This window comes from Gossypium raimondii, chromosome 13 (genome assembly GCF_025698545.1).
Source record: "Gossypium raimondii isolate GPD5lz chromosome 13, ASM2569854v1, whole genome shotgun sequence".
Taxonomy (NCBI): domain Eukaryota; kingdom Viridiplantae; phylum Streptophyta; class Magnoliopsida; order Malvales; family Malvaceae; genus Gossypium; species Gossypium raimondii.
Window position 1 is genome coordinate 42,276,432 of NC_068577.1, and position 21,463 is coordinate 42,297,894.

The 21,463-nt window shown below is 33.1% G+C and overlaps 1 protein-coding gene and 1 long non-coding RNA gene across 2 annotated transcripts; one reads left to right on the top strand and one right to left on the bottom strand.

Annotated features, from left to right (window-relative positions):
* Positions 1-3,807: 3,807 nt before the first annotated feature.
* On the bottom strand, positions 3,808-6,323 carry LOC128035918 (uncharacterized). The gene is made up of 3 exons (XR_008192515.1): positions 6,007-6,323; positions 4,209-4,827; positions 3,808-4,092 (listed from the first exon to the last, which is right to left on the bottom strand). It is a non-coding gene; the product is annotated as an uncharacterized LOC128035918 (long non-coding RNA).
* An 8,448-nt stretch (positions 6,324-14,771) lies between these two features.
* On the top strand, positions 14,772-20,539 carry LOC105783302 (26S rRNA (cytosine-C(5))-methyltransferase NOP2B). The gene is given in 18 exon segments (XM_052625985.1): positions 14,772-14,938; positions 15,020-15,311; positions 15,946-16,124; positions 16,216-16,279; positions 16,366-16,499; positions 16,604-16,687; positions 16,782-16,856; positions 16,944-17,015; positions 17,120-17,193; positions 17,801-17,853; positions 18,644-18,753; positions 19,016-19,084; positions 19,172-19,246; positions 19,419-19,511; positions 19,592-19,671; positions 19,763-19,862; positions 19,942-20,258; positions 20,345-20,539. Coding segments are annotated over 17 exon segments (1,926 nt in total). The 5' UTR covers positions 14,772-14,938; the 3' UTR covers positions 20,400-20,539.
* The last annotated feature ends 924 nt before the right edge of the window (positions 20,540-21,463 follow it).

The window sequence follows — 21,463 nt, forward strand, 5'->3', positions numbered from 1 at the left end:
ATTACTAGGTAATACATTTAAAATGTCAATTTCAGATTTTAACACAGCCACGGGTTTCACTGACCCTGAAAATGTTCAGTCTGGTTCATACCGTACTACTTTACTTGACATGCCTAGCGATTTCGATGCTGATGCTGCTTATTTGGCTCTAACTAACTCTATATTTCACACTTACAATTCTAAGACCTCTAAAGCCTTACCAGTGCATGAACCAACCCTAAGATACATTCATAGATTTCTTACTTTTAGTTATTCGGGTCGTAATGAAACTTTGTCTACCTAACAAAGACAGAATTATTCTTTTTATGGTGTATGCACTCCGATTATAGGGTCAATCTAGGATATTGTTTTGCACATGGTTTCCATTTCATTTTACAAGCCTATCGACCATTAATTCTCAGCCCATATATCACACATTTAGCCACACAAATTTTTCCATCAGGAATTGTTTTCTCATCTCTTACATGTGCATATGTTATGGATTGTTTAGATGAATATTATCTAGATTCAATGAGATTACTTGTCGGCACCCCTATTACATTTTATTGTGTTCCTCTAGGTACACGAATTTCTCGCAACAATAGATTTTTTCATCGACGACACAATCCAGCCCCTAAGACGCAAGAGGAGTAGCCCCATTCTGCTGTGGAAAAATGACTAAGCTGTATTGAGGCTTTCTTAGACATAATGGGGGCTCAAACCTTAAATATCCTCTTTATATTGCAAACCGGCCACATCCACCACCCTCTGCCAAATTAAGACGGGGAGTACACTGAACTTTTCTCTTTTTATTCTTTTAAAATTGCACATTGAAGGCAATGTGGGCTAAGTAGAGGAGATTCGTTGGACATGTCATGTTATTACTTGTTTTTCATTGGATGTGTTAATTCTTATATTGAGATTATTCTTTAATTTGTTTTGGAATTTAACCTTCAATTCCTACTCTTAGTTAATTCAAATAATTGGGTAGTTCATGAATAACTGCTTATTGCTTAAATTAATTGCCAAGTGTTCTGTAGAATTGAAAATATTGTGGCTAAGTCAACATTTCATGGAGATTGTTCGCTTTTAAAACTTGCTTAATAAAAGTACTTGAGTCTCATCTAAGTAATTTTATCTTCTGTAAAAAAATGAAATAAGTAAAATATATATACATACTCCACTAATTGTTTAATTATGAGTGAAGATTTCAGAATTGTGACCAAATTGAGTAACCGGGATGAGGTTCTTAGATTGTAATCTCATTTCACGTCAAAAAATTCGAGTGACGAACTGAAATTTGCAACACTCCACTAATCGAGCTCCCATGAGTAAGGAAAAATAATTTATTTAAGAGATGTGTCAAATTGAGTAACCGGGGTGAGGTGTTTTTTTTTTCATCTCATTTTGCATAAAAAGACTCAACCATGTCCCAAACTTGTTGAAAAATTGATTGAGAATGATCACCTTGCAAGTTTGATTAAACTTTAATTTAGTCAAATTTATTTCTGCATAATGTTAGAATTTTATAAAATGCTTGTTGGTTAAACTTAGCAACTGTTTATTCATGCTTCACTTAAATTGTTTGCATTATGCTTGGTTGTGGAATGAGACTTGATTTCGAAAAATTTTTTTGAATGATTTCTAGTATGGGAATACACAACATGCTTGAGGACAAGCATTGGCTAAGTAGGGGATTTGATACCAAGCTAATTTTGTTTGTTTAATGTACTTAATTTTGGTCAAATCTTGATTAGAATGCTACTAAGCTTATGATTTATTGTTTAAATTTTACCAGGATACAATTGAAATGCCGAAGTTTAAAAAATCAAGCAAATTGGGCTAAATTGGAACAAAAAGCAAGGAAATGGGCCAAATTGAAAAGTTGCAGAATTGGTGGATGATGAAAAAAAATCAGATTTTGATGTTGTCAAATCCTATAATTAAAAAATATATATGATTTTTGGTTGGATGTTAGACATAATTTTAGGAGGAAGTCATGCTAAAATTAGCTTTTGAGAGGTATATAAAAAGCCTTGTAATTTTAGCTTGGAAACACAAATACTTAAGTCTTGAATTCAAAATAATTCTTTCCTTTCTTATGTCTCTAGCTTGTTAAAGCATTTTGCCAATTCCTTTTTTTTTTTTTTTGATTTTGTACAATTGCTCTTTAAGTCGCCTCCATTTTCCACCTATTAACATTACATTAAAATCCATTCTCATAATCCTACAGAGCATGATATCATGCTCAATAACCCCCATTTACTTTTAGTTCGGTCATCGTTCCGATCGAGAATTCTGAGAAATGAATCCGCACTAAAATCTTACAACATGATATTTATTATCTCTCCGAAATATGTGATAGTCACATTCGTCCCTCAAAGTTAATCCAATTTTAGCTCAAAGTGCATGTTGGGAGGAAGTTGTTTTGGCATATAATTGGGAAAGCGAGTCGGTCGTATACTGTATTCGAGTTCCTACAAACAAATTGGCATGTCCAATTGGAAAAATCTATTCGAATTCTGTTAAGGGAGATAGTGATCGAATTTAAACGACTGACGCGGTTGAGGTTGTTAATTGAGTTGGGCTTTTCTAGATCATAAGGTTGCTGAGATCTTAAATTGCGAACGCGTGTTACGTGGTTAGATAACTGGTAATGGTTGGTTTGCAGGTCGGTTCGGAACCAACTATACAAGGAAGAGTTGGCGGCCGAGATGTCCTTGATCGCCTAAACCAACTTATCGCTTGGAAGTAAAATTCACTTTCAATTATCAATTCGAGTTCGGAGTGTACCGATGCTAAGGCTAAGTATTCACACATTTAATTTTATTTTAAATTACTTAATTTTATTTTGCAATTATCATTTTGTTCTTATTGCGTTCTATTCATTTTTATTTTTATTTTCCTTTATAAACTAAAATCCCTTTTTATTTATTTTTTCAGCTCTATACATAAAAGTCGTGAGCATGACAGCTGTCTAGACTAAGGGCCAGTTCTTCATTGCTTTTGAGAAGTGCTTTTCAGAAGTGCTTTTGAGAAGTGCTTTTCAGAAGTGCTTTTCAGAAGTGCTTTTGAGAAATTTGAGTGTTTGGCATTGCTATCAAAAAGTGCTTTTGAAGAATAAAATGTCCATTTTAGACATGAGATTATAAAGTAACAAATATGTATTTAAATAATGTTCAAATTAGTTAATATTATGATATTTTAGCAAAAATATAAAAAAATAATTTATTATAACTTATTGTTAATATTTTAATATATAATATTAATTTTAAATATTTCTAAGTAATTAATATTAATTATTTATAAAATTTAATTAGAATATATAAACTATATTTAAATATTTAAATATAAAATTAAATATTTGTAATTAGATATTGACACGATTGTATTATTATAAAAATTATTTTTATTTTTAATTAATTAAACACCTATCAATTTCGTTCCAACTGTCATTGTATTGTAATGTTATAATGTTTTTGTTCTACTATATGACAATGCACATTGTTTGTCATATTTTTGTTCCGATTTAATGCACACTACTATTTTAGTGTAATGTTTGCCAATAATTGTTTCAAAATGGTATGAACTTTGGACCAAAAGAAAAAAAAAAGTTATATAAACAACAATTCAATAGAAAGCCGGCAAAATTAATTGAAGTTGGTTCGATTCGGTTAATTATTTTAACAGAAAAAAGCTCAATTCAACTAACGGTTTAGTTAATTATAGTTCAATTAACAATGGACCGAACTAACTATTTCATCACCCCTTAGATTAAATGTTTGAGAATATAAAACAAAATACTTAGAATTATAAAAGCAAACATAGTTTCAATTGAACAGTTTAGCGTGTATTGCATTTCATTTAAAGGTTCAGCTAAAATCGTTAAACAGAATCAGACCTATAGTAATAAAACTAGTACATACCATGATGTAAAAAAGTACAAGAGAAACAGAAGAGCAAATTTCAGTCCACTCAGATGTTGAACATATTTTGAATAGACCAACAAAATCAGCTATCCACTGTAACATACTTGAGAACTCTATAGGGAGTTGATACACATAAAGCATGAAAATGCTGAAGCCTGCATAAAACTGGAGAGCCTTCCACAACCTTGACAAAAAAGAAACAGAACATAAGCTACTAAAAACATTAACCAATGATAAAATCAAATTCATTGACAAAGAAAATGAAATAGAACAATGTACAAAGAGTCAAGAAGCAATCACCTGAATAGTCCTAGAAAATTGCTAGTCAAAGACCAATCCACTAGCATTAATACTAGAAAATTGCTAGTCAAACAGGAAGCAACTTTAAGATGGAACCTTTCATGAAATAAACATTGGGTTAAGAATCTGAGCAAGCATTAATACTTTGGGTTAAGAATCGTCAATAGCAAGCAGCAGCTATATCCATTTTCTAAAACAAGGAACTCAAACATAAATATGGTTTGAGTTACACATGATATCACCTTTCAAAGTTCAAGCCATGCTTTCCAATCTCTTTGTCCCACTTAACTGAATTAATCATACTTTTTTCCTACTAAAAGTAAAAAAAAATCCAAAAAATACAACAGTTGCAACTTAGGAGTGAACAGTTCTTTTATATGTTAACTTAGGAGTAATGATCACTTGTAACTTGACACAATGGCTACTTAGCTGACACCAAAGAGAGCAATTATATACATATAATTACTTATTAAAAGAGGGAAACACCTGTATGTTCTTCATTACTACTAAAAGCCAACTGCCTGCATCTATTTGCTCAGCGCAGAGCCTCACACTCTCCACCAAAGGCCACATAATTCACCAACATCAAATGCTAGCATCTGAGAATATCATATTCTACCTGGGAACAAATTTACAAACAGAAGGCTGTGAGCCAAGCGCCGTAGAGAGAAGAATGGCTCTTGATTAAATGTTTTAAGTATAAATCAAGCTTTAGCAGAGAAAAGCCAAAACTTATGTTAAAAAATGGAACAGGAATATACCCCAATGGGCACTTACTGGCATTAGATTCTTTTACCAAAACAAAGAAATATACCATGTTTAGCTATTCACAAGTTCTCCAACTAAGTTACCAACATTAAACAAGTTCATCTATTCTCAAATCCAAGCAATCACGTTGATCAAATCAATTGTTATATTAGATAAGAATTAATTCCAAAAGCATCTTACTAACTACTTCCAAACCACAAAGTAAAAACACCAAAAATGGAAAGAACCAATCAGGTTTTCATTACTTAAATATCATTATTAATAAATAAAACTCTTTGCTTCTTCTTGATTTTTCTCTCGATTCTCGAATGCAAAGAATGCAACAAGCAGAACCAATTCCATATTTTACTAAAAGAAGAAAAGGGACTTCAGCCTTTAATATAATCAAACAGATCTAAGAACAATTACATAAACTGAGCAAAGTTGGAATCTGCACATTCAATCTATTTGACTTTTCTAAGAAGAAAGGCCTTGCTGGTTATCAATTTGAAAGTACTTCACAGCATTTTCAAATCAAACCTTCCCCTTTAGCTTGGATACGAATCTGATTCATTGCAAAATCCAACCGTTGAATGTGATTTTATGATCATTTATGTAATTAATTTTCAGTATCGAAATATCAACAATAGATTGGAGAGCTTGAATTCGAGTAATTAGAAATGTTTCTTATCGTAAAGCTAAACCCTAGAAACAATTAAAAAGAACATCATCAAAACTTTTAAATACAAAAGATACAGAAAATTCACCAACGATATAGAATTTGGATACGAATTTTGATTTAGTCTATATTTCTTCTATTTTTATCAACTAAAATAGTTTGGAATAATTACAAAGCGGTAAAGCAAAAGAGGCAGAGCAAAGCAGCAGTAGAGGAACAAAGCAGTAAAAGCAAAATAGGCACAAAAGCCAGAATTTTCCCTCTTTTTTTTTTCTGTTGGAAGAGTTACTTACCTGCGGAAGAGGAACTAAAAAGCAACTAAAAACAAAGCATAATTAATAATTAAAGAGAAGAAGAAGAAAACAAACTTACCTGCGGAAGAGGAACAAAGAACAGAAAAGAGCTTTCACAGCGAAAATGTGAAAAAAAATGGGTATAGAGCTTTCACAGCAGAGGAAAGAACGTTTTTTCAAGGGGGAGAAATAGGTTAATTTGGTCTTTTATTAGCCAAAAGCACTTCCAGCGTTTTAAATGGTGAAATTTTTAGCTTCTCCATCTAGAGAGAAGCACTTTTTTGATGGAGAAATTTTAAAAGAAAAAGGAGGCTGTTATTTGCTCCTTTTAAGAGAAAAGCACTTTTGAGTGAAAAAGTGATTCTCAGACGGGATAAAGAACGGGCCCTAAGGAACTTAGTCACATAACACAAAAATTAGGAGTTTCAATCCTTGTGGAATCGGTCCTATTTCTCTATACTACTGTTTAATTTAATTAAAGTATAAAAAATTTATATTCAGTAATTTCGACGTCTATTAGTTATCCTCTTATTATTATAGTGTTGACTTCCAACATTCTCCCTAAACACCACAGTAACATCATTGCGAGCACACACTCAAAGGGAGCGACGAAACGAAATCAATGAAAGAAGGCATACTTAAAAGACGAAATCAAGAAAGAAATTATGAAAAGGAAGAAAAAGCTTGCATGATAAACAACAACTTCACCGACGTTGAGATTAGAGTATCAGTTTTCAATATTTTAGCGGTTTTGCTGAATATTTTTAGACTACTAAACCGTAGGAGGTAGGAGGAGTCTATTTTATCATTATAACTTATTTAAAATATTTTGAGTGAAAATCAAATATAAAATTATATATTTTTAAAGTTTTTTAAGTAAAATAAAAAAATTAGAATGATAAACTTAAATTATTAAACAACTTATTTAGAACCCAAAATTATTATTTTTAAAATTTTAATTTTATTTATATACTCTTTAGAATTTTTTAAAATTTTTATAATTTTTAAAAATATAAATTTTGGAATTTTATAATTATTTTAAATTTAAATAATTATTTTAAAATTTTGAACATTATTTTGAAATTCTTTTTTCTTTTGTAACTTTTGTTGAGATGGATCAATTTACTTATTTTCAAAATTGACAGGACTAAAGGAGTATTACACCTATTGATTATTCGATTTATTCCAATTACTAGAGTTATTTGAATTGTAAAATTGACTCAAACTCAAAACTCAAATTATTTATTCGTGTTAATTCAAAAAATCGAATAACTCGATTTGATTAACTTAAAATTTGAATACTTTTTTTTATTTTCTCAAATCGAATCAAATTTTGCTTATTCAGTCTATGGATATAGAAAGTAAAACATTTGAGCCCACCAAGGCTAATAAACCTAGTTCAAAACATTCATTTATATGTTGTTTTCTGTATCTTTCCTCTGTTCTTTTAAGACCATCATTCATATACATTATTTTCTCTTGCCAAAGGATTTTTATGGTAATTTTATTTCTGAAAAGATAAAATTTCACCAGAAATCAAGAAAAATATTTTAAATAGAAAAAAATCACTTTATAGAAAAAATAAAAGAGGAGGAAAATTATTGAAAATTATTTGAAGAAAAGATAAATTTCCATTAAATATATAAAAATTAAGTAATGATAGAAAAACTTATAATTTACTATTGTAATTTTCTTTAAAAAACTTTATTACTTTTTAATATTCTTCCATATTCAAGCATTTATCAAACAAAAATGGGTCAATTTACATAAATAATATAAAAAAATTAAATTCTGAAATGGGCTGTCAGTGAGATTAATTACCAAAATAGTATGTTTTTTTTTTGGTGGTGGGTTTCTCATAGGTGGCACCACCTATTTTTTATAATAATTTTATTTGTCTTTTAAAAAAATATTATTTTATTAGTGGTGCCTTTCTCATAGGCGGACCACTATAAAATGCTTCCTTGGTTTGGTACATGACCCGTGTAGAGATACGGGAATGGTATAAAGACAGGTGGTGCCTATTTAGCAGGCACCACTAGTGACTTCTATCTGGAAGGCATCACTCGTGACTCCTTTCTAACAGGCGACACCAGTGTCAACCTTTAACCTATTTAAACGCATCTCAATATGAGCTAAGGGCAACATTTCTTAAATAATTATCAGACCCTAAGGAAGAAGATAGGGAGAAGAAAGAAAAAAAATGAGAACAAAAAGAAAGACAAGGTATTTTTTTTTAAATAGAATGAAGAGTTTTGTTAGTAATTTTTTATTTGTAAGTTATTTTGTTAGGTTATTAATTTTGTTAGTTTCGAATGAAAAATTTGCATATTGTTATAATTTTGGTCTACTTTTATTCATTAAAACTTTTATATAACTTTTTACTATTCAAAATTGTTTTGAGAATTTTGAATTTTTTTAACAGATCTAGTATTGAAGATGGAGAATCAGTTTTTCGTATGCGTTTATTTTGATGGATTAATTTTGACAACAACCGTGAGATGTATATTTGAATGTCGCCAACAAATAGCAATGATATTTAATAGAAATATCTCGTTTGATTATATGAAGGAAAAGATTAGTGCAAAAATTGATAGATGTTGTGGAAGAAGGATCTCAAAACTTTTCTACAAGTTTCCAATTTCGAATGATCCCATAAAATTCACCGAAATAGAACTTGTAGACGATGAAGACGTGGAGACAATGGTCGCTCTTTATTGTGGGAATCAGAGCAACCAAAATGCATCGATTCAGTTATTTACTGAGTTAGCTAGTGTTGAGCCAATTGAAGATCCCACTACATTAGGTGAAGAAGATGAAGCTCAAGAGTTGTGTATGGTGGTTCTAATATCGTACGTTGGTAGTCAATCGATTGTACGAGGGATCGACATCGATCTTAATGCTGCACCCGAGACTAATGTGGTTGGTGATGATTTATACACTAGTATCGATCCTTCTGATCACGAGGTCGATAGTGATAGTAATCCCGATGTGGACGAGGTCCCGGATGATATTGATGACGAAGGCGTGAATGACGATGGAAACGTTAACGCGTCTTCAGTTGAGAACCAGATTCATCGCATTGTGATACACAGTAATCCTAGGGCACACATGTCGTGGATAGACCTCGATGCGGCGCACACGGCTAAGCTCCTTGAGTACCCTGAAATACTACTTGCTCATCGGCCGGCCATAGATTCTGATCCTGAGGAGTTGTTTGTGGGCCAGAGATTCAAAAGTAAGGAAGAATGCGTATTTGCCATTAAGCGGTATAGCATGAATATATTAGTGGACTGCAAAGTCACCGTGTCTAAACTGGTATTATATATTGAGAAGTGTTGGAAGTCAGCGAAAGGTTGCAATTGATAGGTACGAGCTGCATTTATCTAGAAGTCGTATATGTGGGAGATACGAAAACTTGTTGGGCCTTACACATACACTTCAACACGTATGACAAAAGATTATTGAAAATTTGATTTCAAAACTATCTGTACGTGCATCATGCCAATGGTGAAAGACATGTCGACCATTAAAGTTTCGGTACTGAGTGCCGAAATGCAGGCACGATTTCAGTATCAAGTATCATACTAGAAGGCATGGATAGCTAAATGGCAATGGAGCAATTGTACTAAGATTTCAATGCGTCATTCAATAAGTTACATGCATAGATAGTCGTTATGTGGGAGTACGTGCTAGAAACTGTGATTGAGTTGCAAACACGACCTTATTATGTCCCGAATGACCAACTACAACTGGGAAAAAAATTTTAATGGCTATTCTGGACATTTGATCCATGCGTACGTATATTTCCCCACTGTAGGTGTTTGTGCAAGTAGATGGGACATGGCTATACGGTAAATATACACATATCCTACTTCCTGCGGTTGCTCAAAATGGGAACAAGAATGTGCTATCGATAGCATTTTCCATCGTAGATAAAGAGAACATAGAGTCGTGGGAATTCTTCCTTACGAACCTGCGGAGGTATGTTATTAGTAATGATAATATTTGCATCATCTCCGATAGAGGAAAATGATTAATCACCGCCATTAGGCATTCCAATGTGCCATGGAGATCCGTTTACTGCATCCGACACATCAATCGAGATTATAAGAATGCAGACTGGTGGAGACAAGTTGTGAGAATGGGTAAAGAATAACCTTATCTTTTCAATATATAAACTAATTTTTTAGGGCGAGACTGTGACATATTTTCTTAATACATACATAGTGTACGAGCTAGAGCCGCACATTTTTGGCAAAAGATTACTCGACTTGAGAGTGACATGGAGGGTCATACGAACACATTTTTCTGACAATGGTTGGGTACTATGGAGCCATGGTAATGGGCTCAAAATTTCGGCAAGGGCTTTCGCTATGGTTATATGACCACTAATTTGGTGGAAAGGGTTAACTCCGTGTTGATGAAAACACAACATCTTCCGATTTCATCTGTCTTCTCAGCCACATTCTACAGGTTGGCTACCTTGATGCTAAGAATGGGGTAGTACCAAGTCAACCAGATGGAGGTGGGACACGTGTTTGTCAAACATGTTAGGAATGTAATGGTTACAAATCAGCGGATGGCGAGGTCGATGAATGTAGAAGTATATTCACGACGTAATGAAACATTTCGAGTTACAGAGACCATTACTTATCGACCCGGTATACCACCTAAGTCCTATGGAGTTGATCTCTAAAACAGACAGTACGATTGTAGGAGGTTCCAGACACTTCATTATTCCTGTGAACATGTCGTGGTAGCTTGTGCTAAAGTCTTGCTCAATAGTGAACAATTTATTGATGAAGTGTACACCCTCAAACGCACGTTGCGTGTATGGGAGAACGAGTTCCCCGTGCTACCTGACCTATCTACATGAGAGGTGCCTCCGACGACTTTCGAGCTTGTCCTAGACAAAAGGTTGCGTAAGAATCTGAAAGGTCATTCGCAATCATCTAGAATCCATAATGAAATGGACATTAGGGAGAAATCCAATGGGAAGCTGTGTGGCGTATGCAGATTAACCGGTCATAATCAGAGTAAATGCCCTCTCCAAAACTACCATATTGGACAATCGTAGCAATCGGGTAGGAATTGAGATGTTGTTCAAGCCCTATTAATTACATTCACTACATGTAGAGAGGATTGAATCTAAAATTTTTCTAAAATTTGTTGCAATTAATCTAATTTAAATTACAAAGTTAGTCTAAAGTTTGTTGCGTTTATATTTTTGTTGAATTAAATAACACTTTTTTACGTAAATAATACAAAGTTTATTATTTAAATTACAAAAAACCCTAAAATTAATAACTGAAATGGCAAAAAAGTCATTACATAAATACAAAGTTGACTATTTAAATTACAAAAATCCCTAAAATTAATAACTAAAATGGAAAAAAAAAGTCATTACATAAATACAAAGTTATTTAAATTACAAAACCGCCTAAAATTGATGGTTTGATGGTGTGGTCCTAGGGGTATATTTTTGTGAAGCTCGACGTTCACGTTGTGGGTAATTACAACGATCAACGTTCTCTTTATCCGCATGTGGGGGTGTACGGAACATAGATGAAAAATCATAAGTCTCAAACGCCATCGATGAACTTGAGTAGGAAGGAGTGGAGTATGGTGGTGGATATGGTCCAAGAGGAGTGGAGTACTGAGGTGGATACGAGCTGGGATAATTGGATTACTGAGGTGGTAGTGGGCTGAAGATATCAAACTCTGAATGATATCCGTGGCCTGATGAGCCTAGGAATAGTCATTGCCCCTCAAATTTGGATAATAAAAACTATCCCAAAAGTATAGCTTCGGTTCTGGTTCTGGCTCTACCTCTGGCTCGGATGCATGATGTGGATTTGGAAGGGGTTGCCCAAGTCGTGTCATGTACGGAGGGACTACCATTGACCACCCACCAAACAAAAATGGATTCCCTATCTCAAAGTACCACTGTATGTACTCTAACGAGGGTTGCATATCCAAAGCACGATCCATCTAAGGTACCCTACCCAACTGATTGTTCCACATTTCAATATATTCTTCATGCGTTTCCACCCAATCATTTCCATGCTTCCCCCTCTTGTTAATCCCATGGATCTCTCTCAATCATACTGGTAGAGTCGGGATATACTGTATGCAATCAAATTGCCAGAGTATTCGATCACCATGATACCACTCCATTGTTTGAAAATTAATAACGGGTGCGGTAATGCACCATATGTTTGAGTGGATCTGGGCAGATGAGGGAATAACTGCCATAATTTCTGGAACAGAATACAACATCCAAATGAATTGCACAGTTAATAACATAGTTATATCGGATGGTATATCGGAAAATAATAAAATTAAGTTGATATTGGAAAACTTACCCCTTCTCCAGCATGACTTTCGATCATCAGACGGTATATCGGAACCATGTATGACCTTTTGATACCCAGATTAGTGCTCCATCTACGAAAACAAATTGTTAGAATAATATAATCCGAAAAAAGTCAACTAATTGTTATAACGAGTAAAAATTCATCACCTATTAACGAGTGGAAATACATATGATTGGTGACTAATGGATGTCAAGAATGGCATCTAGTAAAGCGCTTATGATTGCAGTAATATAAGGCATCTGCCTATGTCCATCGTAGAAGAATTTGTCGTTCGACAAAGTTCGCGATACAACATGGCTAACAGTGCGGACCCTCAACTGTACGAATAAATGTTATGCAAATTAGATAATAGAGGTAAGTACATCAAGTGGACCTTGTTGCCGTTTGCATCCAGCATGAGTACACCCCCTATAAGGTGCATAATGTAAGCTCGAACTACGTGCATCACCTCCCATTCACTGGCAGTACTCGGTAAATGTTCAAAATTGGGCTTTAGCCATGAAAACTTCAAACCCGTAAATTTTCCCTTATTGGGCGAGCGTCCAAGTAAGTCATAGCAAAGGGCGGCCGACCTAGAGATTGAACTTACGCCCGTGACTGCATTCCCGTCGATGGGGAGCCCGAGCTGTAGTGCAACATCTTGCAGAGTGATGGTGCACTCCCCGCACAGCAAATGAAATGTGTGGGTCTTCGGATGCCATCGCTTGACTAAAGCGGAAATTAAGTTGTACCGTAGATCAAAGGTCCGGATCAATGCCACTGATCCGAATCCGACCAACTCCAAGTATGGCATTAGGCATTCATCTGGCAGAAACCCTACACTATTAACACGACCTCTCAATGTGAAGTACGAGCCCTGACAGTATTAAATTAGCAAAATAGTTAATACAATCTAATTTAATTCAACAAATGACGTTAGTATCAAATAACAATTTCATTACCATATCATTAATAATACTTGATATGTGATTATCATTATTAATCAAAGAACCCATTTGTTGCAAATCTACAATTAAAAAATGAATTTATTTAATTTGTTGCCAAAAACACAATAAATGATTTGAAATTTTAGAAACAAAAACACAAGAAATATCTCACAATTTCCCATAATTTACCTACAATAAAATTTTTTATGTTAGTTTAGAATAATAATATAATTAAAATAAACATAAACTATTTAAACATAAAAAAACATACTAATAAAAAATAAAATGGAAACATACATTTAGTTTCTTTCAAACAACCTATCAAATTATATAACAACAAATTTAAACAACATTTCAATAAATCAATAAAATTGTCCAATAAATAAAAATCAAATAAAGTTACATTATAAAAATTTACATTAATGAAAAATCACAAAACACTAAACTAAACACTAACAATTTATATAACCTAATCATAAATTACTAACAAAATAACTATAAAATTATTTTTAAAAATTACATTATTAAAAATTACAAAATCCTAAACTAAACACTAACAATTTATAAAATAATCATAAATTATTAAAAAATAACTACAACATTTTTAAAAAAAATTACATTACTTGATAAATCACAAAACACAAAACACTAACAATTTATAACCTAATCATAAATTACTAACAAAATAACTATAAAATTATTTTTTAAAATTTACATTACTAAAAATCACAAAACACAAAACATTAACAATTTATAACCTAATCATAAATTAATAACAAAATAATTAACAAAATAAATTTACATTAATAAAAAATCAAAAATACTAAACTAAACACAACAATTTAGAACATAATCCTAAATTACTACCAAAATAATTTTAAACTAATTATAAAAAAACAAAAAATTTAAATTGTAAAAATTATTAAACCAAAACCATAAACACTAAGCATAAACAATTTATAGATAATAATTAATAACAAAAAATTTCGCAACATATTAATCAAACTCTTTAAATTAAAAACAAATTATTTACTAAAATAATGCATACATTTTTTCTTTCTTTCTTCTTCTTTTTTTTCTTCTCCTTTCTCTCCTTTCTTTCGCTCTTTTCTTTCCCGGTGCCTTCATCTTATGGAGCATGGTCCCCCATTTCAAAATTTTTTTCCCTTTTGAAGGGATTCAACACTGCTTAACAATGTGCACAGCAGACAGGGGGAAGGAAGGCTGGGGCGTGGGCATTCGACACAGAGGTGCAGGGGGTCGAATGGGACTAGTCTGCACCAATGCCGCCTATCTGACAGGCACAACTGGTGCCACTAGTCCAGGTGGCGTCACACGCGTCACGAGTATTTCCAACTCGTATTTTGACCCGATATATATATATATTTTAAAAAATAATATATTTTTATAAAAAAATTATTATAAAAAAAAATGTTGGTGCCTATGAGAAAAGCACCACCTAAATATTATACTACTTTAGTAATTAGTCTCACTTACAACCTATTTGAGAATTTAATTTTTTATATTATTTATGTAAATTAGCCAAAAATTTGGCCCAAAAAAAGGTCTTCCTCCTCCTGTCTTTCTTGTATTGTATTGTATGTCGTCTACTCATAGTCCCGTTATTACAAATATATGATATTATACATACCTTAAACCCTAACAGCTCCCAGAAGACAGAAGCTGCCAAAACCCTAATTTTAAGGTAAAACTTCAATGTTGCTTTAGGTATGACTCAGGTGTAATAGAACAACTCAAACTTGGTTATGTGTTTTTGCTGCTTCAGATGGCTTCTAATAAGAGCAAAGGAGCGAAATCAAAGAACCAACCTCCAAAAAAGAAGCAAAGGAATGATCTTTTCATTGATAAAAAGCGACCCGCCAAAAAAGATGAGGTTTTGGATGATGTCTCTGATGGCCACAGCGAAGAAGAAGAAGAAGCTGGAGACTTATTGGATGGAGATGAACAAATGTCTGATTTTGATGATGATGATGTCTCTGAAATTTCAGATGAGGATGATGCTCCCTGGGCTGATGATTTCCTTCAAGGAAGTGATGATAATGAAGATACCCATTTTGGTCAATTCCTTGTAAATTATGTATATGCTTTACTTGGATTGAATATAATGCCTTGTAATTATATTTTTATGTAACTCGGACTCTGGGTGAGTGTTCTATGGTTATGCATCCAATGCTGCTATACTCAGTTTTGTTCTTTCTAAATTTTGTCATATATTCATCACATATATGCATTACATGGATTTGGGGTGAGTTTTGGAGATGGATATGTATCCGATGCTTTTTTCATATATAGCATCACAGTTTGTGCGAAAGAAAGATATTTTAGAGAAATGAAGAGTTGGGGTTTGTGTTTTGAGCTTCAAGGAGGAACAAATTTGTTTTGGACATGATTCATGTGAAGTACTTATTGTTCATGGCCTTTAATGAGTTTGTGGATGGCAAACTTGAAATTCTAGTTTGCATCTATCATGCTGTTCAAGTTCCCATGTCATGGAAGTGAACATTTGTATGTGTGTACCAAATAAATGCTCCTAGTACAAGTTTGGTGAAATCGTAACTCATCAAGTCTCCAAAGCCTAGCAATATAGCTTTCCATGCAGTGGCATTGCAAAGTATTTTCAGGTTCCATAAATTTCACCATGTTTCATGCTAACTAATTAATAATGGTTATTGTTCTATCATGTTTTTGCAGACAGTGGTTCAAGTTCCACTTCAGGTTCAGGTTCCGATTCCCATTCAGATGAAACAGATATAGAGGAGAAGTCCAGGGCTATCGATGAACAACGTGCGAGGGAAGAAGAAGATGCACAAGCTGAGATGGAGCTGAACATTAAAGAAGAGTCTGATGAGTTCAGACTGCCAACAAAAGAGGTTGCCCTTTGACTTGGATTGTCTTTGCTGTTAGTATCACTTCAATTCTATTAAGTTACTCATATGTCCTCCCATTTGTGGTATCACTCAGGAACTTGAAGCAGAGCAACAACGTCCGCCTGATCTTGCAAATCTTCAGATGAGAATGAAAGAGAGTGAGTGACTTTTCTGCTAACCGTATTCTTTTAACGGTTAGCCATTTATGATCTGATTAGCTAAGATTTTATTCATTTATTTTTAGTTGTTCGAGTGCTCTCAAATTTTAAGCATATGAGGCAAGAAGGAACGACAAGGAAGGATTATATTGACCAACTTAAAATTGATTTGGGTTCTTACTATGGCTACAATGAATTCCTGATCAGGGTTTTGGTTGATGTAATATCTTGTTCCATGTTCTGTAGTTTGCATTTTTTTCTTTTCTTTTTGGAGAAATTTTTTCTGATCAATTATTATATTAACTCCTGTCATCTCTTTTATAGATGTTTCCGGTTGTTGAACTCATGGAACTTATTGAAGCTTTTGAAAAGCCTCGACCTACATGTATCCGGACGAACACTTTAAGGGTGCGAATATACATTCTATGTTTGCTGCCTTTTAGTGTTTGACTTGTTATGCATCTCTGCTCAAACTATTGGCATAATGTCCTTATATATGCAGACTCGCAGAAGGGATCTGGCCGACGTTCTTTCCAAAAGAGGAGTAGAACTGGATCAATTAAGCAAGTGGTCAAAAGTAAGATCTTTCATGTTTATGATTTTCATTTTTGAATCCTCTAATTTCCAATGGAGTACAAGAGGCATGTTGATTTTATATTTGTAGGTTGGATTGGTGGTGTATAATTCGCATGTGCCCATTGGTGCCACTCCGGAGTATTTGGCTGGCTTTTACTATGTATGTGCCCTTTCATTGTACTTTTTTTATGTAATGATATAATTATTTAGTAAATATAATTTTTTTGGCACTTTCAGTTATCTTTATTTTTTTTCAATTAACAGATACAAGGTGCAAGCTCCTTTTTGCCTGTTATGGCTCTTGCTCCTCAGGAGAAGGAACGGGTAGTTGATATGGCGTAAGTTGCTCCATTCTGTTTGCTATCCTTATCTATGCATTGCCTTTTTGTTTGTTTGTTTGTTTGTTTCTTTATTTATTTTACTACCGATATTTATGATTGAAGAAAATCTCCATGTGAACCATATTCTAGAAATTGAATATTGGGGTTCATAGTTATATTTTGCAGCGTCCACATTGCAACTTTGTGCTAGCAGTCACTTTTTCTTTATCCATTTGATTAAGCTGAAAAATACAAATTAGTAAAGCTCAAGTTTGTGGCTGGGGGGCTGACACTAATCTAATTAATTATGTTTTGGTGGTTCATAACTGTTATGGGTGTGTGGATCATGAAATCTAACTATAAGTCTACATGTATTATCTGAGAAATGCATTTACACACTCTATGTAGTGTAAAATCCTGAATAGGTGAACATTCATATAACATGAAGTTTGTTTCCCTCTTGGTAGCCGTGCTGCATTTCAAGTGCTCCACATTTACATTAGAATTAGATAAGGATAAATTCTTCAGCTGAGTGTTTCGGAATATAAACATCCTGTTAATAATAAAATTTTAGTAATGGCAATTGGTATTTTCTTCTGTTTGATTCTGAATGTGCCTGTTACAGAGCTGCACCTGGTGGTAAAACGACTTATGTTGCTGCGCTCATGAAAAATAGTGGTACATACAGTTGATGTTTTATTCAAAATTGCTAAATGTTGTCTCTTTAATGTCACATTTGTTTTATTTTACCTTAGTGAATTTCCTTGACCATGTTGAATATTTAGTCCAGTTGGCTTGGTCAATAGTTTCCCCTGTCTAAGTTTAGAGCATGGTTGAAAAAATCAGACCTGGCTGGCTATTTGGACTGGTTCAACTGGGATCAGTGGCCTATCCAGGCCACTGCTGAACAAGGAACCAGGGATAGGTTGAACCGGCATTTAACCTGTTCAACCTGTTATACAAGAATATTTTTGAGATTTGGACCAAAAACCACTTAGAATTATACTGAAGGCTATACCATTAAGTCAAATGCTTATTGTTTCAAAATCTTAACTATATTTAATTTTTATTTAATCATTTAATGTTTAAATTTAAAAAAAAAAGAAATAAACCTCCCTGTCTAACCAGCCAGGGTTCTGACTGGTTAGACCTCCAGTTTGGTCTTTTAACCTTGGTTTAGAGAATTTACCTGGTCAGTTAAGGTATTAGGGACTAAGCGAAGTAAAAAGGAAGAATGATTGGTCTGGATACCTTGATATGTTCACCACATCAAAGAGAGCCATGGACTGCTAGGGTCATGTTCCTCTTAGTGGGAAACTGTATATACTAAGAAGCTATTCTCTTTATGCCAAATTAATTGAATAAACATAAGTAATTATCTCTGATAGTTATGTATGCTTTTTGTTCTATATTTCTTTACAGTTGTTCCCGAATTCAGTTTTTGATATTTTGCTGGTATTTTGACCAGGAATAATTTATGCAAATGAAATTAGGGAAGCAAGACTGAAGTCACTTACTGCAAATTTGCATCGCATGGGTGTAACAAACACAATAGTTTGTAATTATGATGGGAGGGAGGTTAGCATCTTTCTGCTTTTCATAAGAATATAATACCAAGCTTGACAATTTGACGGATATGATGTTTCCAGTTGAAAGGCTTCAAAAGCATAAATTGTTGAAGCCCTTTTCTTTAAGTGCTGCATTTCAAGATGTATTGGATTAGTTGTAGGTCAAAAACAAATTGCATCAACTTGTCCTCTCTGTTATCATGAGGATCATATGCACTTAGGAGACAAAGCTGTCATTGTCTAATTCTTTTTCTTATTATCTTAACCTTCAGCTTCCCAAGGTTTTGGGTCAGAATTCAGTCGATAGAGTGTTGTTGGATGCTCCTTGTAGTGGTACCGGGGTAAGCATCTCTTGTCGCCTTGTTCATCTCTGGCACATCACTCGATTTTTTGTGCTTGAACTGAATGATTTCTTCTTTATGGTACAGGTTATAACTAAAGATCCATCGGTTAAGACCTCTAAAAGTTTGGATGATATACAAAAATGTGCCCATTTGCAGAAGGTACATGTTCTTTCTATGAACTTTTTGCCATTTTTGGTGTATCTCAGAACTCCAATAATCCTCCTTGATTCAAAGTTGGAATAGAAGGCAAGGAGTTGATACTTTTGTCATGAGTATCTCTTGCATATTCTAAGAGATTAATCCGCGCAATCTTAAATCTTTTTGTTTGTAGCAACTGATACTTGCTGCAATTGATATGGTTGATGCAAATTCCAAATCTGGCGGATACATTGTTTACTCGACATGCTCGATAATGGTTCCAGAGGTTTGTTCAAGGTTGCCCTTCTGATTTTCTACCATGCGCATTGTCTTCTCTTTTTCTCATTTAGACCCATCTTTCTATAGAACGAAGCAGTCAGCGACTATGCACTCAAGAAGAGAGATGTCAAAGTAGTACCGTGTGGACTTGACTTTGGAAGTCCTGGGTAGCAATCCCCTTTTTTTTTTTTTTTCATTCAACTTCCTTCTAATTTGATCAATGTTCCATTTCTGATGTTGTTTTCTTTCTTTAACCAGATATATCCGGTTTAGGGAGCATCGGTTTCACACCTCCTTAGAAAACACAAGGCGGTTTTATCCTCATGTCCACAATATGGATGGATTTTTTGTGGCCAAGGTATATATTGAATTTAAAATGCCAGCATTAACCCTAAACAGATTGCTTACTTCTTTTTTTTACTCTCGACTTTCTTTAGTTGAAGAAAATGAGCAACGCGAAGAAGAATCCCGTAAATTCTGAAGATCTAGAAACCGTTGTGCAAACTCAGAGACCGGAGAATACCCCTATAGATAAGGACAACACAGAAGAGCTTAAACAAAACTTGAAGAAACAAGGCAATAAAGGGAAAATGTAGAGCTTAAAGAAGAATGTTTTATCCAGAAATGGAAAGGTAGAATCACCTCCAACATCAAAAACGAAGAAAAGAACTGAAACTGGAAAGGTAGAGTCGCCTTTGTCATCGAAAAAGAGGAAAAGAAGATTTCCCTCAAAAGAAGAAATATCTGAAGCAAGGTAAATTCCAGATTTCAGTTCTTGTTAAAGTTGTTTAATATATGATTGCATGAGCAAAAAATTAGAAACATTTTGAACTCTTACAGGGAAGGTAAAAGAAAGGCAATGAGGGAAAAAAGGAAGCAAGGAAGGAAAGAGTAAGAATTTGGGCACATAAAGCAGTGATAATTGCTAATTTATGAGACATAAGTGGAATATAGTCTGTAAAATTATATATATTAAATTACATTATTTTTCTCAACTTCTCTTCAATACATATGTTGTTTTGATTTTATGTTTCATATGAGTTGGGAGATAAAACACAAAAGTTGTTTCAATTACATTAAAAATGGACATACCCGTAATGGGTAGATATGCATTTAGAGGAAGTTGTGCAAGTAACATAGGATTAGATGTTATTTTATTGTATTAACACAGGGAATTGTTATGACATTATAATATTAATCTATATAAAAGTAAATTACATGCTAAGCACTGTAGTAGGCTAATGAAAGAAAAGAACGGAGAACAAGAAAGGGAATTTTTATTTTTTATTTTGTATTTTATGTATTTAAAATATTATATATTTATATGAAAATGAAAAAGTATTTTTATTACATATTTAAATAATATATGTAAAGTGATTCATTTACAGACTTGCGCGTTGATTGGAGTTTCATGTGTGATTATTTAACATAAAATGTTTAAAATAAAATTTCATTTAAATAATTATTTAAATTTAAATGATTTGATCTGTATGGCACCCAATCTGTAGCAAGCTATTTTAATGGTTGATGATGTCAGAAACTTAAAAGAAATTTGATAAACTAAATGATGCATTTAAAAGAGTTTAATTCGTAATTTAAGTGGGGTAATATTGAAGTCTAATTTAAAAAAATTAAAGTCACCTAAGTTATTCCTACTCCATCTAAAAAACACATTATTGCTTAAAAATAATAAAATATTAAAATATGAATTATTTTATGTTAATATTTATATGATTTTATAATTAAATTTAAATACAAATATTTTACAATTTATTTAATTTAAGTTCAAGCGAGACTACTTGAAGATTTTTTATTATCCAAGTCCAATTTAACCCAATTCAGATAAACTCGACCAAATCAAGCTTAGATTGATTGATTTTAACCTATTATTACTTAATAAAATTAATTTTATAAATAACTTTTATTATTTAATAAAATAAATTATTGAAATTTTATTAA